The sequence below is a fragment of the Sapajus apella genome, unplaced genomic scaffold (assembly GCF_009761245.1).
Source record: "Sapajus apella isolate SASKATOON/1434 unplaced genomic scaffold, GSC_monkey_1.0 scaffold4, whole genome shotgun sequence".
NCBI lineage: Eukaryota > Metazoa > Chordata > Mammalia > Primates > Cebidae > Sapajus > Sapajus apella.
Genome location: NW_022436944.1, coordinates 57,655,920 through 57,673,538, shown reverse-complemented (window position 1 = coordinate 57,673,538; position 17,619 = coordinate 57,655,920). Strand labels below are relative to the sequence as shown.

Here is a 17,619-nt window from a genome sequence, read left to right as displayed (position 1 = left end):
CCACGGAGCTGGGCACTCCCCTACCCTCCCCTCACTGCAGCCACACCACAATGTCACACCCTCCACGGAGCTGGGCTTCTAGGCCTAGAGTAAGTTGTAAGTTGCCAGCTCCGTCTGTAAGGTTCCCCACCTTCCTCTGGATTTCAGCTCTTCCCTCTCCCCTGAGACCAGGCAAGCTCTCTACTTCCACTGGCCCTTGTGCTTCCCTATCACCTAACTTAACCACCCTTGACTAATGGCCTGTTGTTGCTTAAAGAAACATTTCAGACATCCAAAAAGTGTACCATAACCAAAAAGCATAACATAACCAAAAATTATCTCCAAGAGGAAATAACACAATGAACACTTGCACGATAAATAAAACATTATACATGTACTCGACAACTGCTTTCTAAATGTCAGGCTTTCTCCACAAGACTGGAATGCTGACCAAGGCAGGACCTTTGCCGTCCTGAGTGGCAGAATCATTCCAAACAGATCACGAATGGATGGACAGACAGATGGACAGAGGGTGTAGGTATCAGGGCTAGAGCTAGATTTCGAAAGGAGGGACAACAAGGAGGGATGGCCTCTGCCTGCAACCCAGGTCCTAGGTCCTCAAAGAGTTTCCATCTCCATTCAGACAAGCAAGGAGCCCCTGTGCTGAGCCGGGAGTCCAAACAAGGGAGGCTAACAAACAGAGTAGCCTCCTCTCTCCAAGCCGGTAAGTCAGAGACTACCATGGGCAGGATCCAAGTGAAGAGGCTGGGAGTTCCAAATCTTGAAGGACCTGGGTTCAAGATGTCACCTGGGCCACGCACAGTGGCTCACGCCTGTAATCCCAGCACTTCGGGAGGCCGAGGTGGGCAGATCACCTGAGGACAGGAGTTCAAGACCAGCCTCGCCAATGTAGTGAAACCTGGTCTCTACTAAAAATATAAAAATGAGCCAGGTGTGGTGGCAGGTGCCTGTAATCCCAGCTACTCAGGAGGCTGAGACAGGAGAACCGTCTGAACACAGGAGGCAGAGGTTGCAGTGAGCCGAGATCATGCCATTGCACTCCAGTCTGGGCGACAAAAGCAAGACCGCATCGCAAAAAAAAAAAAAAAAAAAGATGTCACCTGACCACCATCTGACCAGATCCTCCTACACGCAACCCCGAGAAAAATGGCAGCCGTGAGCCGGCCAGACTTCAAGTCCTACTCCAATACTTCACAGTTACGTGTGACCCTACGCAAGCTACCTAACCAATCTGTGAAAGGGGTAATGACAGTACCTACCTCCTAGGGTAGCTGCAGGAACTAAATGAGTTAATGCACTTTAAGAGTGGTTAGAACAAGGCCTGGCACACTTGGCTATTACATTAGAGCCACACCTGCCCCCTAGTGCCTATGACAATTCCTCATATCACAAGTCCCCAGTATGACCCCTAGCCCATCAAGTCACGCCATGCCTACAAGAGCTTTGTGTTCAGAGCCCTATGTGACATTCCATGCCCTCCCTCCCCACAGGGCTCTGCTGCCAGCTGGAGACCCGGGGCCTCCTCCATTCCTCTCTCTTTCCCAAACTCTGCTTCTTTACACACTCAGCTGTTAATAGCTCCTGACAATACTTCAACCACAGGCCACCTCCTCCTTTTAACAGATACAGATTTCCGCCCACACCAAGGAAGCCAGGGCATCCACACACAGGAGGCTCCCCCTGACCCCCAGCCCACTCGCCTAAGGGGGGCTGGAAGGAGGGGAAGCCATGCTCCCAAGACACGGGTGCTTGCGGTATCCCCATAGGCCTGCTGCCTCATAGCCCTGAGGTGAGTGAGCATGCCCCCCAAACACCAGGACAAGGAGCTTGCTGCATCCCTGAGTCACAGCCATGCCAACTGCTGACCTCCAAAGGAAGCTGGTATACAAGTGGCAGTGTGCCCGAGGGGCAGTCCCTATGCTCCAAGGGGCCTAACCCCAGTGGAAAGAAAAGTACCCAGTGCTCCCCAAACCTTCCCTCCTGGCAGGACGCCACTCCCAGATACACACACACACGCAGTGCATGCACACACACAGTACGTGTAGACTGCACTCAGAACCAACATTCCTGGTAGCAGAACCTAAACTGGCTAGTTGTGATGCTCGAAGACAGGCATCAGGAGGTCAAACGCCGGGGAGTTCACTTTCCTGTGAAGCAGTTTAGTCTAGCTGGCCTTGGACACACCCACTGTGTCCTGGGGAGAAAAGCGGAAAATCTCACCAGGGTCCTATCTGTGAGAGGCTCAAAGCCTCTCAAATGAGGAGAGAAAGGAGAGGAGACGCTTCAGAGGTGCAGTGTCCATGCCCACCTCCCCTGGAGTCTCTGAGCGCTACACTTGGGTGTCCCCAGTCCAGCCAATATCTCCTAGAGGAACTGTGACCTCAGCGGCCAGCAGAACCACTGCACAGTTAGCTCCTGGAAGCCCCTTGGCAGCTGCCTACCCCAGGGAGCAGGTGCCCAGCCCTACCCTTGTGGGCACTGTAGTGGTGAGAAGGAGTGCCACTCACCACTACATCTGCTTAGGTCTGCTTCTGCCAGCACTGAGGCAAACCCTCCCAGAAGCCTCCATGCCCAAGAGGAAGACAAGTAAGAATGTCTCAGGAGGGCCAGTGTTCTCCCTCTGGTGTCCAGCCTTCACATCTGCCCAGAGAGGAGAGGCAGCTCTCCCCGTAGACAGCACCCCTCGAAAGGCAGCCCTGAGTCTGCTCAGCCACCTTTGTTGCCCTAGGAGGTCCCTCCCTAAGACCCAAGGAAGGCCAAGAGCAGTGACTCTTCCATGTTATGATTCCACACCCCCCAGTTCCACACAGCAGCATCTGCACCACCTCCCCAGGACCAGAGTAAGGCCAGGCAGGGTATACAGATGGAAAGAATCTGAAGAGAGTGGAGGGGCCAGGGAGGAAGGCTAGAGTGTATGACAGACACAGACCCTGACACACACACACGTGTATGCATGTGGTGGAATGGCACATACAGTAGGGGAGGGAAAAACCCAAAACATTCCAACATTGTGTCTTTGCATTTGCCTGAGAGAATAAATGACTGCTTGTTTCTAGCAGCTGAAAACAATCTCTAACACATTTGCTTTTTCTCCTTCATCCATGTATTTGGAAGCCATCCAGGTTGATCCACATTTATTTAACACTTACACAGCTCACACTACATCCCAGGCCCTATACTAAGCATTCTGCAAATAATAAGTTATTTAATCCTCACGATAACCCTAAGGAGGTCCTCATTTTATAAAAACTGAGGCACCAAGAGACTTCCCCAAGTCATTTATTAAGAGTTAAAATCGGGTTTCAAACCCAGGCAGCCTGTCTCTGGAGGGTATGTTCTTTACATACTGCTGCCTCTCCTGCAGCTCTAAAGCGCGTTGATTTCAGAAGCAGTTCATTATGTAACCTCGCATAACTAAGTACCCACTCACCTACTAGACTCTTATTTATGTTTGTTGATCTAACCAAAGCGCTCATGAATTCTTTCTTTACATTTCTGTGTGTGCGCTCATGTGTGAGCATTTCTTCGCTAGGTCATAGGGTCTGAACATCATCAACTGACTGAATACTGTTAAACTGTTCTCCAGAACGGATGTGCCAATCTAAGTTCCCAACAGAAGACAGCCCCCACCTGGGGTTTACCTGGTGAGTATGAAATGGTACGCAATTTTGATCTGTATTTCCCTGATTACTTGTGGGCCTGATCACCTTCTCGTGATTAACACTTCCTTCTAAGAACTGCCTGTGTGTGCCTTTTCCCATTTTTCTACTGGACGGTTTTCCTTTCAGTTGCAGGAATCATTTTACATATTCTTGGTAATAAAACTTTTTTACTGCATAGTAACCCTCTTTATTTGTAATGCTCTGTCAAATAGTCCATTTTATCTAATGCTAACATAGCTTTATGACATTTCATGTGGTTAATATTTGGGAAAACTCTCTTTTCCAACTTGAATCTTTCTCTTTTCCCTCTCCCTAATTCAATCTAACACTGTCTTTTAATTAGAGTTCAGTCCCATTACATTTATGATTACTGGGTATGTTTAAATTTGATTTTTCTCTACTGCTACCTCTGTTTAAATTATATTTTAAATTTTCCTATTTTAGTCATTTTTGAAGTTATACATCTCATTCCTATTCCATTGCAAGCTAGGCCTATAAACTTTAATGTGTACATTTACACTAAAAGCCTAAATCAACATCTCTACCATCCCTCATTGGAACTTAAATATTTTAAACTCTAACGACTCTTCCAACGTACATCTAATTTAACATATTGCTTATGTTCAGTATTTAACGTCGTTGTTCTTACGACCCAGCTCCCAAATCAGACATGTTTTGTGTCTGCATTTTCTAAGTGTCCATACAGTCATCAGCTTGCCTGCTCATTCATCTCTCCCTGTAACTCTGTCCTTTCTGAGATCACTGTGCTTACTGGGGGGGAAAAAAAAAAATTCAGTAGCAATCTCTTGGCAGAGGAGCCTTTGTTGCTTTTCTCAAAATATTTTGTCTTTCTTCCTGAATGGCAATTTAGATGAACATAAAATTTTAGATTGATGAGTTATTTTATGTCAGCTCTCTGAAAATATTATTCCATTATTTTCTAGCTTCCACTACTGTTGCTGAAAAGTCTCCTATTAATTTGACTTTGTAGATATTCTGTTTTTCTCTCTGGCTGCTTTCTCTCTTTGCAGTTTCAGTACAAAATATGTGTCTAAGTATACATTTAAATGTATACTACTTGGAGTTCACTATGACTTTAGTCTTCTCTTTACAGTTTCACTTCAAGGTATACATCTAAGTATGTATTTAAATTTAAACTGCTTAGGGTTCACTATGCCTTTAGAGTCTAATGATTTGTGTTTTTTGTCAATTCTGACAAATTCTTGGCTATTATCAGCTTGAATATTACACCTTCATATTCAATGATTCTGAAATTCCTATTACAAGCGTATTAGACCTTCTCATTCTGTCCAGTCTCTTAACCCTCCTTTCTATTTTCCAATTCTGTGTCTAAACACCATTACAGATAATTCCTGAAGGTCAACTTGCAATTCACTAATCCTCTCCTTAGCTATGTCTAATCTGTTGTTTAGTTCTTCTACTCAATTTATAAATTCAATTATTCTATTTTTTCATTTCTAGAAGTTCTATTTTTTTAAAAAAGCCTTCCTGGTCAATTTTGGTACTTCTATGCTTTGGCATACTTCCAAATCTCTCTCAGAATTCTGTAATTTAACTTCTTGAAAGTCTGCTTCTGTCATTTGTTATTTCTGACTTTACTCATGGTACTGTTTCCTCATGTGGCTTTAGAATTTTGAATACTGAGCTTATTTTCAGTGGAGCCTTTTCTGTTGGAATACTTTGAGGCCAAGTTTAAAGGGGCAACCCTTCAAAGGTAACGTATTTTTGGCTTATGCCAAACTCCCTAGCACATCAACTATTTGGAACCACTTTAATTTCTCAACTTAGTTTACCAGAGAACAGGATGGTATAAACTCCAAACTCATGTGAGCACAGGCCTATGGTTCCTCAGGAGAAACTACCCCCACCCCAACCCTCACCTGGTCCCAGACAATTCCATTATTTAGTCTCTTTTTCAAGAAAGAATGTTTCTTCTAGCCCACATTTTCATTGAAGGTATAACCCAACAGAAACCTGAGGCCATGCAAAGGCCTCAGTCTCAATTCCACATCTTGTCTCCTATTGTCCATACTGCTACTAAACCCATACCTCTAAATTATAAAGACAGGCAAAGTCCCCAGAGAATCAGCAGTTTCAGCTAGTGAAGGCATACAGGTCTAGTTTCCAGGCCCTTCATGCTTTTCCCTTACTTCTTATACATGCAGCTATATATGTGCATTTTAAAAGGGTGTTTCTTATAATTTTTCTGTTTATTATACTTTTTCCAGCATTTCTGTATACTTTGCATGAGTATTTTCTACTGTTTTGTTCACTACAAATGCCAGAAATGTAAGTCCAGGAGCACCTTCCAAGGTGACAGGAGGAGCTCCATCTGCCTTCAGAAGTCCCACCTAGGAACGAGGAACCAAGCCAGGTCACCTCAAGTCACTTCCAACTTGGACTTTGTAAACAAGGCCCTGGCACCATCCTCCCACAGCTCTGAAATACACGCCTTTTCCAGGACCCATCATTCCTGGAGAACACTGGAAGGAGAACGTCCGGGTGAAGGTCAAGGATTATACACAAACATTTTCTTTTGCTGCCTCCTGTGGTCCCACTAAACCCACAGTAAAGCATTTTACGGCATAAACCTGTAAGAACAAAGAGAACAGAAGAGAACTACAGAAATGACATTTCAAAGCTGGAAAGCATTATGAACACAAATGGTAACTGATCACACAGACTCCTAAGCTTGTTCTGGATAAAGCAGAAAAGCAATGTAACTTCCTCACAGAACCCTTCGAAACTCAGGAATTTGTGGCACCAGATGCCTCTGAAGGAATGGGGTAAAGGTGAGTCTAAAGACAGAAGAGTTAGTTGGTAAGGTGCAGTCACATCCTCAGATCCCACCACCACTCATGATGGTTGCCCCTCCGCAACCCAGCAGAGATTATGTTTATTTTCTAAAGAAAATTAAACAGAGAGTCTCTTCGACAAAGAGGAGCAGGCAAATCTGAGGACACAGGTATCACACTGAAACAAGGGATATACAGAAAAATACACCAAATACAGAAACCCTAGTTCTCATCTCCCACGACTTCCAGGATGTTAGCATCCAGGCCTGCCCCCTCCAGACAGAAAACAGAAGATATTTCTCAGGGGAATCCAACTAATTTCCCCAAACAGCCCAATCACATCACTCTAGATTAAGCCAACTCCACCCACAAATTCAGAGTTTTTAATCAGTATTCAGGTCCATCTTTAAATATTTTTACATCGGGCCAGGCATGGTGGCTCATGACCATAATCCTAGCACTTTGGGAGGCTAAGGAGGGCAGACTGCTTGAGTTCAGGAGTTCGAGACCAGCCTGGGCAACATGGGGAGACCTCATCTCTACCAAAAATACAAAAAATTATCCAGGTGTGGTGGTTTGCACCTGTGGTCCCAGTTACTTCAAAGGCTGAGATGGGAAGATCACTTAAGCCAGAGTGGGTGGGGGGCAGAGGTTGCAGTGAGCTGAGATCGTGCCACTGCACTCCAGCCTGGGTGACAGAGCAAGAACCTGTCTTTAAAATAATAATTTTTACATCATATGTTTATTAGAAATATTAGCTGCATTTATCTCATCTGGTCTGTGTTCCCTTTATTGTTTTCTTCTCAACTGAAGAATTCTCTATTATTCCATGTCTCCTTTTTTTTGGACACAGAGTCTTACTGTCACCTAGGCTGGAATGCAGTGACTCAATCACAGCTCACTGCAGCCTCAAACTCTTGAGCTCAAACAAGCCTCCTACCTCAGCCTCCCAAGTAGCTGGGGCTTACAGGTGCATGCCACCACATCTGGCTAATTTTTTTTTTTTTTTGGAGAGATGGGGGTCTCACTATTGTCTCAAACTCTGGGATCCAGTAATCCTCCCCACTTGGCCTCCCAAAATGCTGGGATTACAGGCATGAGCCACTGCACTCGGCCTGTCTGTCTCCTTTGTTAGCTTGAAAGTTATAATCTACCCTTTGGTTACCCTAGAGATGATAGCATGCCTTATCAAAATTTAGTATTACTTGGTAGTTCTACTCTCTTCCTGCACATTGTAAGAACCTTTAGAACAATGTAAATTCTTTTCCACCCCGCTCTCACATATAGCATTGTTGCCATGCATTTTGTTTTTGTGGTATTTCAAACTCAGTAACACATTTTCACAATAAATGCCTGAAAATTTATTATTTTCATTGCTCTTCATTCCTCACTTCATTTCTGACCTTCCATCTGGATTTATCTTCCTTCAGTCTGAAGAACAACACATTCCTTGACATGTTCATTCTTTTTTAAGAAGTTTTGTTTTGGCCGGGTGCAGTGGCTCAAGCCTGTAATCCCAGCACTTTGGGAGGCCGAGGCGGGTGGATCACGAGGTCAAGAGATCGAGACCATCCTGGTCAACATGGTGAAACCCCGTCTCTACTAAAAATACAAAACATTTAGCTGGGCATGGTGGCGCGTGCCTGTAATCCCAGCTACTCAGGAGGCTGAGGCAGGAGAATTGCCTGAACCCAGGAGGCGGAGGTTGTGGTGAGCCGAGATCGCGCCATTGCACTCCAGCCTGGGTAACAAGAGAAAACCCCATCTAAAAAAAAAAAAAAAAAAAGTTTTGTTTTAAAATTGACACATAACTGTACGTATTTATGGTGTACAAAATGTTTTAATACATGTATACATTGCATAATGATCAAATCAGGGTAATTAGCAAATGTATCACCACTTATCATTTCTTTGTGGTAAGAACATTCAAAATCCTCTCTTCTGGCTATTTGAAATATACCATACCTTCTTGCTAACTACAGTCGCCGTAGTGACAGTGCAACAGACCAGAACTTATTCCTAAATTTTAAGTGTAACTTTGTACGCTTTGACCACCTTCTCCCCATCTGACCTCCCACCTGCCTCTGGTAACCATTATTCTACCCTCTATTTCTTTTTTTTTTTTTTGGGACGGAGTTTCGCTCTTGTTACCCAGGCTGGAGTGCAATGGCACAATCTCGGCTCACCGCAACCTCCGCCTCCTGGGTTCAGGCAATTCTCCTGCCTCAACCTCCTGAGTAGCTGGGATTACAGGCACGCACCACCATGCCCAGCTAATTTTTTGTATTTTTAGTAGAGGCGGGGTTTCACTATGTTGACCAGGATGGTCTCGATCTCTTGACCTCGTGATCCACCCGCCTCGGCCTCCCAAAGTGCTGGGATTACAGGCTTGAGCCACCGCGCCCGGCCTTCTACCCTCTATTTCTATGAGAGCTACCTTTGTAGATTCCACATATGAGTGAGATCATGTGGTATCTGTCTTTCTGTGTCTGGCTTATTTCAGTTAACATGATGACATCTTCATTCTGGAAAGATAGTTTCACTTGATACAGAATTTTAGGTTGACAACTATGTCTTTCAGCACTTAAGCTATCATTCTATTGTCTTCTGGATTACACTGTTTCTACTGAGAAGTCAGCTCTCAGTAAAACTATAGATAGTAATGCCTTTTTTTCTCTAGCTGCTTTCAACATTCTCTCTGTCTTTGCTTTCCAGAATTTTTCCTGTGATGGAAATAGATGTGGATTTTTAAATTTTACTATCTTACCTGAGATTTACAGGATTTCTTGAATCTGTGGCTTTATGTCTTTCATTCATTTTAGAAAGTTCTCAGCTCTTATCTTTTCTGCCTCATTCTCTCTCCTTTACTTCTGTGGCTGTGATTTCATGAATCTTAAACCTACTCACTTCATCTTCTATGTATTTCTCTTTATTCTGTATTATCCATCTTTCTGCCTGTCCATGGTTCAGTTTATATTTTCTTCTGATCTATCATCCAATTCACTAATTCTCTATCCAGTTTCACCTAACCCCCGATAAAATTATTCACTGATTGATTAATTTCTGTTATTATGCAGAACAATTCTTTAACAGATTTTTTGGTTTATAGTTTTCAGCTATCCCCTGAAATTCCCACTCTCATTTGCTTGGCCACAGTGAACACTATTTTTAAACATGTATATGGCAACTCCAATGTGGAGGTCACCCAGGTTGGCTTCAACTGTGATGTTTCTGCTGGCTGTTTACTTAAAATTACCAGCCAGTCATTGTATTTGCAAAATTGTAAAGCTAACTTGAGGCCTAGGATGATATAAATCCTCCAGAAAGAATTAACATTTCTAAAGGTACCATTAATCCCAGAATATATATTTTTTAATTTTTTTGTTTTTGAGATGAGTTCTTAACACATTGTCCAGGCTAGTCTTGAACTCCTGAGCTCAACTGATCCGTCTGGCCTCAGTCTCCCAAGTAGCTGGGATTATAGGTGTGCACCACCACACCCAGTGTCCCAGAATATTTCAATCTAAGGGTCGGTCACATATAGGTCTGCCTCATTTCTATATCTTTGGGATATCAAGCCCAACGAAGTGATTGACTCTGCCCACCCTTTACTTAGAACTCCAATTCCTATCTTCCCAGCCCCACAAAGCTATCAAATGCAATGGTCAATGTCTCAGTTGCCCCTCTGACTAAAAACAGACCCAGTTACCAAAATCATCACCCAAGGCCTCTGTTCTCATGCATACTGGCCTGGTACGTCTTCAGTATCTTCTTAACTATATAATGCCTTCAACCAAAGAAGTTTTATTTTTTCCAGTTTCTCCAGTTACCATCAGAAAGGGATTTGATCCTGATTACCAGAAAAGGGCATCTCCCTAACTACTTTTTAACCCAGCTTTTAGACATATTTTCAGGATCATAGCATGCCCAAAGGCAAGGGAACCTGCACACATACACAGAAATTAAGCCCACCAGTGCAGATAAGATTGCCCATTGAAAGTGTTAAGCAAGAACAACAGAAACACCATGGCAAAGCCCTGAAAACAGTAACTTCCATTCCAAAATGTCACTCAAGAGGAAAAGAGAATTCACTTTCAACCAAACTGTATTGTTTCAGACAGTAATAGGCTGAACTGAATCCCACCAAAATTCATAGGTTGAGGCCCTAACCCCCAATGTGACTACCGGGTTGGTGCAAATGTAACTGCAGGTTTTGCCATTAATATATTTACAGATAGGGCCTTTAAGGAGGTAATTAAGGCTAAACGAGGTCATAATGGTGGGCCTTCAGTCCAACAGCACTGGTATCTTTGTAAAAAGAGACACCTGGAGTGGATATACACAGCGAAAAGGACATAGCGAGAAGGCTACCATATGCCAGCCAAGGACAGAGCAATCACTGGAAACCAATCCTGCCAGCACCTTCATCTTTAACTTCCAGCCTCTAGAACTGTAAGAAAACACACTTCTGTTGTTTAAGCCACCCAGTCTATGGTATTCCATTATGGCAACCTGAGCAGACTAAGACACAAATAGTGCACATCAAACATAATATGTGGGAAAGCTGATTGGAGTATCATCTGTACTAGAAACAGTTCCATAAACTTGAGTGTCATCTAAATCCATTAGCAGGGCCTGACAAGTGGACTTACATAAAGAATCCCAATATAACAGTAAAGAGTAGCCAGCAAGCTGCAGAACAAGACTGGGAAGCAAGGGCTTTGGAGAACAAATCATCCCAAACTGTTGTCCCTACATCTTCTGCCAATTGTGGCAGAGCGTTATACAGGAAACAAGGCATACACTCAGCCAGGAACAAAAACTCACCAGAGCTCCTTCTGTCATGAAAAGTTTCTCACTAGACTCTACAATAGTTTTTCTACAGGTTTCTCCAATATCCCCACCATCATTATCACCACATATGAAATCAGTTTTGTCACACTCAGATTTTGCCAAATGCACTCGGCTTGCCAGTGGTGCCCTGTTATCAAGAGCTCTTCAGCAATCTTCGGCAAGTGCCTTAGTCTCTTCAGAGGCTGCAGGCAGCATGGAGCATCGTAAGTGAACACACATAAACACACATATGCACTTCCATCCCAAACCCAGACCAGCACAACCTGGCTAGTCCGCTGATACCTCCCTCATGAGCACACTACCCAGGAGACTCAGGCACAAGGTCTGCAGACACAGGCCCAAGAAGCTGTCTCCAGGTCTCCTCACAATTAAGCCAGTGGAAGTGAGCCCTTTCCCTGTCCGGGCACCCTTCATAAAGCCAGGCTATTTCCAATCTCTGTAATCTAGCATTTCACAGAACCAATTGACATATCACCCAGCTTCTACCCCCACTGCCATCACTTCGGTAGCCTCAATCAATAAATAAATCAAATCATTTTTCAGATCTACTAAAACTAATATACATGTCTTATGACCCAGAAATTATTTTTTTCATTTATCCTTGAGAAACAGTCCACATACATTCTATACAATCACAAAGCCCATCAATAAGAACTAGATAAAATGTAGTCTATATTTTTAAACTTTAGAATATCATATAGTTATTTAAAAGATCCATATGTATCAGAAAGCTTGCCAAAACAAATCTCTGAGTTAAAAAAGCCATGACATGCAATATAAAGTCACAAACACGGTGAGGAAAAGATGGACACAAGGCAGTTTATACTATAAGGTTCTATTCATATGAACCACAGAAACAGAAAAAACTACTTTACGCTGTTAGAAGTCAGAATAGTAGTTAACCATAGCAATGTGAGTAGAGACTGAAATGGAACCAAACAGGGCTTGCTGGGGATGGGGGGGCTGGAAAATTTCAGATTCTTGACTTGGATGCTGACTACACTGGTGTATTCAGTTTGTGAAAATGCTTCTCAGCTGTCACTTACGGTAATTACTTGTACATTTTTCTGTATATATTTTATACTTAAATGCTTGAATACCATTCTAGGTGGAAAAAAGCCTCTATTTCTATAAGTACTTCTCTAGATGCACACACAAGTGAAAATGTCTGGAAGAATATACCTCAACCTTAAAATGATTACCTTTGGAGATGGCCTCGGGTGGGGAACAGAGGTGATAACGGAGACCCCGCTTTTATCTGTAACATCTAAATTTCTGCAATATAATGTAGGTATATTACTTGTTTAAAAATTAAGAAAATTTTTAAAAATGAGAAAATTAGGGCTAAAGTGACCTCTACTCCCCCAACTCTGCCCCAGGGTGGCTGACCTCTCAGTGATGGGAGGTTTGGATGCAGCTTTTCAGGGTAGGGGAGACGCGGCTGCATTGCCTGCGCTCTCCTTCTCCTCCTCCTCCCACGCTGACTTGCAGGTCTCACCCTCAGGCAAGGAACTAGCCGGGTGGGAAGAGAAACCAGAATTCATCTCTCTAACCCTTCTGCTCCTCTAGCTTCTAAGCCCCAGAGTTCCTTGGCTGTCGGAGTGGAACTGAAATAGTCACAGAGGAACACATGCAAAGAGCATGAGCTTGCCTCACGAAACACCTCAGCTCCAAGCCAGAAGGAGCCTTGATTCACTATGTCCCCAGCACACAGAGAAGCTGGACCTCTTATATGAGCCCCAAGGGCTCCCCTCTAACCCAACATCAAACTTCAGTGAGAAGGAAATCCCCAAAAAGTGCATGAAATAAGAGTTCTTAAACCATGGTTGCCAGCCCAGGCTAGGAAAACTCATGCGTGCTTTCTCAAACAACGGACACATCATAACCCAGTTGGAGGTGGAGAGGGAGGAGGGCTGTCAATGACACTGGACATTCATTACAAGGCATTGTCCTCATACCTGAAAACACTGTGCACCACTGCACAAGCCAGAAGGAAAAAACATCCTGGCACCAACACTCCAGAGAGCCAGCTTCCAAGTCAGTCTCCTGTTTTAATTGGTTCAGGTCTGGGAGGCCACAGGGACCCCTCCCTCTCCTCAGACGGACAGATAACAGCTGGTCTGGTCCCATCCTCTGAAATGTTCAGGCACAAACCTGGGAAGCAGCCTCCTCCATTCTCCAGCCAAGGGCTTGGGTTTCCAACCAGCCTTCCTTTTCCTTCTCCAGAACTAATTTTAGCCTCCTTGGTTGTCAGAGTGGAACTGAAATAGTCGGCAGAGGAACACATGCAAAGAGCATGAGCTTGCCTCATGAACACCTCAGCTCCAGCCCAGAAACTGGTCAGGGAGAAGCCCCATTGTCCAGCAGGTCAGACCCCTCCAGAAAACATTCCCCTGGGAAGAGGGCCTCACATTTGCCCAGTGGAGCAGGCTTCCTTTCCACACCCGCTTCCAGAGGTCATGTGTCCATGAATGAAAACACCCAGTTGGAGCTGCCAGTCCCGGAAAGAATCTGAAAAAGGCACATGCATGTGTACAGCAAGCCTAGAATAACCAGGGGAAAGCATGGGGCTCTCCGAAGGCGGGAAGCCATTATTGGTCCTGGGCCAGGAGGAGGCATGGCTGACGCCTAACAATCCCAGCCTGCTTTATCCACTGATTTCCAGTACCTACCATTGTCTTAGTCAGAGACATCACTGACCAACATAACGAAGAGTCAGAAGAAGGCGGCAGCATTTCCACCACCAGAAAACCTGGGCATCCAGGAACGGTATCCCCAGGACCACAAGGAAGAAGCACCTCTAGGGCTAGGATGGAACGGTAAGTCTGGTGGAGAATGAGAGACCAAAGAAGGAAGCCCAGAACAAGGGGGTGGGTGTCTGTTTTGGAACACAAAGTTGATGACAGAATAGGAGGGAAGGAAGAGAAAGAATTCTGACAAGGAAATAAAGTCCTCTTTGTAAAGACCCCGAAAACAGATGGAAGTAGGAAGTCTAAACCCCAGCAAGCACTTCACATACCAGTGATGTGGAGCACTTGGAAACCCGGGCTTTGAAAAATGCCTCCTCCACCTTAACAGCCCAGTTTGTAATCACTTCCCAGTACAGCAAACTGTGTCTCACGGAGTTCAAGATGAGAGACATAGTCCCACAGAAAGCGCTCCCTAGCCAAGCTCAGACCAGGCCAAGGGAGGAGTAGAAAATAAACATGGGGGCAGCCACAGGGGGCTGCCAGCCTGCCAAGCCCAACTGAGAGGCCTCCACAGATATCAACCGCTCCACCGGCACCTCCAGTGCTGGCCGCCGGTCTAAGCAGCGCTGCCCACACCCTCCCCAGGTCCACAGGAGGAACGGGGGCCCTGCCCTCAGATTCCCATCTGGCCACCACACCCTGAGGAGAGGGGAGAGACTTGCACCCATACCTTTGGGGAGAGGCTGCCCACCTGCCCTGGTGTCCCCGGCCTGGGGACTCCAGGCCCACAGCCGCTGCGGCTCCCCGGAGCGCCACACAGCAGGCCCGCTCAGGGGAAAAGGCATGCCCACGGCCTGCTACAATCCCTGTGCTCTGCTAGGTAGACAGGGCTAGCCTCAGCTCCTGAGGCTCCCAGGTGAGCTGAGAAGGAGTGCTGGGCAGGCAGAAAGTCGCCAGCAACAGGCACTTGCTGACATTCTGCATGTACAGGAGGAAGAAGCTGAATGCCAGCCTTAAGGCAACGGTCAGAGGCGAGTGGGCGGGTGTGGGCAGGCAGACTGCCCAGCCACCCACAGCCTCCGCCTCCCTGAAACCCGAACCACTTCTGGGAAAACTCAAGGACGCCAGGATTCTCCTCGGTAGCAAGCTGTACACCAGAACCACTAATTTTGAACCAAACTGTCACGTGCTGAGTAGATTTCAAATAAGCAGGAATCTCCTAGGCTTTGAGGAGACCTAACCTCCAGCCCTGAATCCAGAGAGGGGGGATGGGTATGCACTCATAAGCCATTACCCCTACTTCTTACAACCGGGTGCCTCTTTGAAAGCATGAGAACATTCTAGATCAGTGGTTCCCAATCTGAGATGATTTTGCCCTTACCTCTGCCAGGGACATTTAGAAAGATCTAGAAACATTTTTGGTTGACATGATTAAAGAGGATCTACTGGAATTTGTAGGTAGAGGCTGCTAAATATCCTACACAGGCACAGAACAGCTCAACCCACCACTACCTGCAACCCCCATACACAATAGAGGATCATTAGGCCCAAAATGTAAATAGTGTCAAGGCTGAGAAACCCCGTTCTGGACTGAGGCCCATGCAGCCAGGACCCTGCCTCAGGACTACCTAGAGTCTGTGTGGAGTCATCCTCAAAAGCATTATCCAGACCCAGTCCTCACCCAATCCCATTCCACGGTGACAGGTCAGTATCTATGAGTGGATCTAAACTCCTGACCCAATACTCCTTAGTTCTCATTTGCACTACCCTGAGCTCCCAAGCAGAGGGGCTGAACGCATGGCATGCACTTGGGGCAGCTTTCTGGAAAGAGTGACCAGGGCTAGAATCTGAACATCCGGCAGGATCACAAAAGGCAAAGTAAGGTACAAGGTGGAACAAGCACCCCTCACCCCCAGGACAAGCTGCCCCGTAGGACTGCTCCAGTGGATATGCGCAGGGCAGCCAGGACTTCAAGGAGTCTAATCAGGGGCAGCAGTTTCCCTGTATCTGTGCAAAACAGAGTGGGGGCGTGCAATATACACACACATGCACATATACACTGATTTACATCCTCCTGGGCAAAGGCTCCACAGCTTTCATCAGATTCTCAGAAGGGGCTATGACATCAAGGATCACTGCACAGAATGTGGGTTCTTCAATGGCTCCCTGTAAGGGGAGTTCCTTAGGTGAAATGTCAGCAGAGGTCCAGGTGCTTTTGGAGATTCTTGATGCCCAGAAAGACCCACAGAGTAGTACACCACAGAGGCCCACCCAAGCAATGGGAGGCCACGGGGTTCAGATTTTATGTTATTACCCAGCTGTAGGGCCTGGGAAGGTGGGCAGGTTTCTCACTTCATCTGTCTTAGAAGGGCCCCTAAGAGCTAGGGAGGGTACCCATTCCTCGAGTGCCCCGCAGTTACAAGGACAGATAGCAGAAAACACTCTTCCCTGGGAGGACCACCCACAGCCCATGGCTGTGTAGCCCATGTCCTCGGCAGCTACCACTACACTAGGCCTGAGGGATGAGGGTCACTTCACTTCACTTGCTCACTCTGCCTGCCCTCCCCCAAGGAAGTGGCCAAGAAATGCCTTAGGGTCAAAGAATGGTCAGCCTATGAGGACAGTCAGGGCCTGTACTTCCTGATGGGACAGGAGGGAGGCAGGTTCCTCTCCAAGAGCTCTGGACACATCACTTAGAGCACTGTTCATCCCACCCCCACAGGCCCTGTGATCTGAACTGCAAGTACAGAGACGGGTGTCAGGAGTTCTTGCAGGCTACAAGGTGAGTGTCTGGGATGTCCGCCGAAATGCAAGAGCCAAATGGCTTGTTTCCCAAGGACGCTGAGCCAAGTGCAGGCCCCAAAAGACTTAAAGAATTATTAAAGAACTAATAACTGACCACTAACTGATCTTGTGGCAAGCACCATGTGCCATTATTACAGCATAAAGTCTGCCTTCCGTTCTGAGATGGCACTGTCCAATACGGTAGCCACTAGCATAGCAGTCAAATGTTCTGCAGAGCACCAGAAATGCTGGAGTTGAGATTTCTGTAACATACAAACTGGATTTTTTTGAAGACAGTACAAAAATGGAATGTGTCTCATTTTAATACTGACTACAGGCTGAAATGATTACTTTGTATATATCAAATTAAGTAAAACATACTTTTTTTTTTTTTGAGATAGAATCTTGCTCTGTCACCAGGCTGGAGGGCAGTGGCATGATCTCAGCTCACTGAAACCTCCGCCTCCCAGGTTTGAGTGATTTTCCTGCTTCAGCCTCCCAAGTAGCTGGGACTACAGGCAGGCGCCACCAGCAGCCCAGCTAATATTTGTATTTTTAGTAGAGACAGGGTTTCACCATGTTGGTCAGGATGGTCCCAATCTCTTGACCTCATGACCTGCCCACCTCTGCCTCCAAAAGTACTAGGATTACAGGGGTGAGCCACCACACCTGGCCAGTGAAACAGACTATTAAAGTTCGTTCCATGTCATGGAAAGAATGAATCCCCCCAAAATTCATACGATGAAGCTCTGACCCCCAGTGTAATGGCATTTGGACATGGGACCTTTGGGAGGTAGTGAGTGTTAGATTAAG

At 45.7% G+C, this 17,619-nt stretch overlaps 1 protein-coding gene across 2 annotated transcripts in view; it reads right to left on the bottom strand.

Annotated features, from left to right (window-relative positions):
- The window catches only part of ACVR2B (activin A receptor type 2B), a 38,541-nt gene that overhangs the window by 18,123 nt on the left and 2,799 nt on the right, over window positions 1-17,619 (bottom strand). The window contains exon 1 of one of the 2 annotated variants that reach the window (XM_032270553.1): window positions 13,487-17,206. The exons of the other annotated variant lie outside the window; for it this stretch is intronic. Coding sequence (XP_032126444.1) covers window positions 13,487-13,643 — 157 coding nt within the window. The 5' untranslated portion in view covers window positions 13,644-17,206. Of the gene's footprint in view, window positions 1-13,486; window positions 17,207-17,619 lie in introns of those variants that run through there. 2 annotated transcript variants of the gene reach the window in all.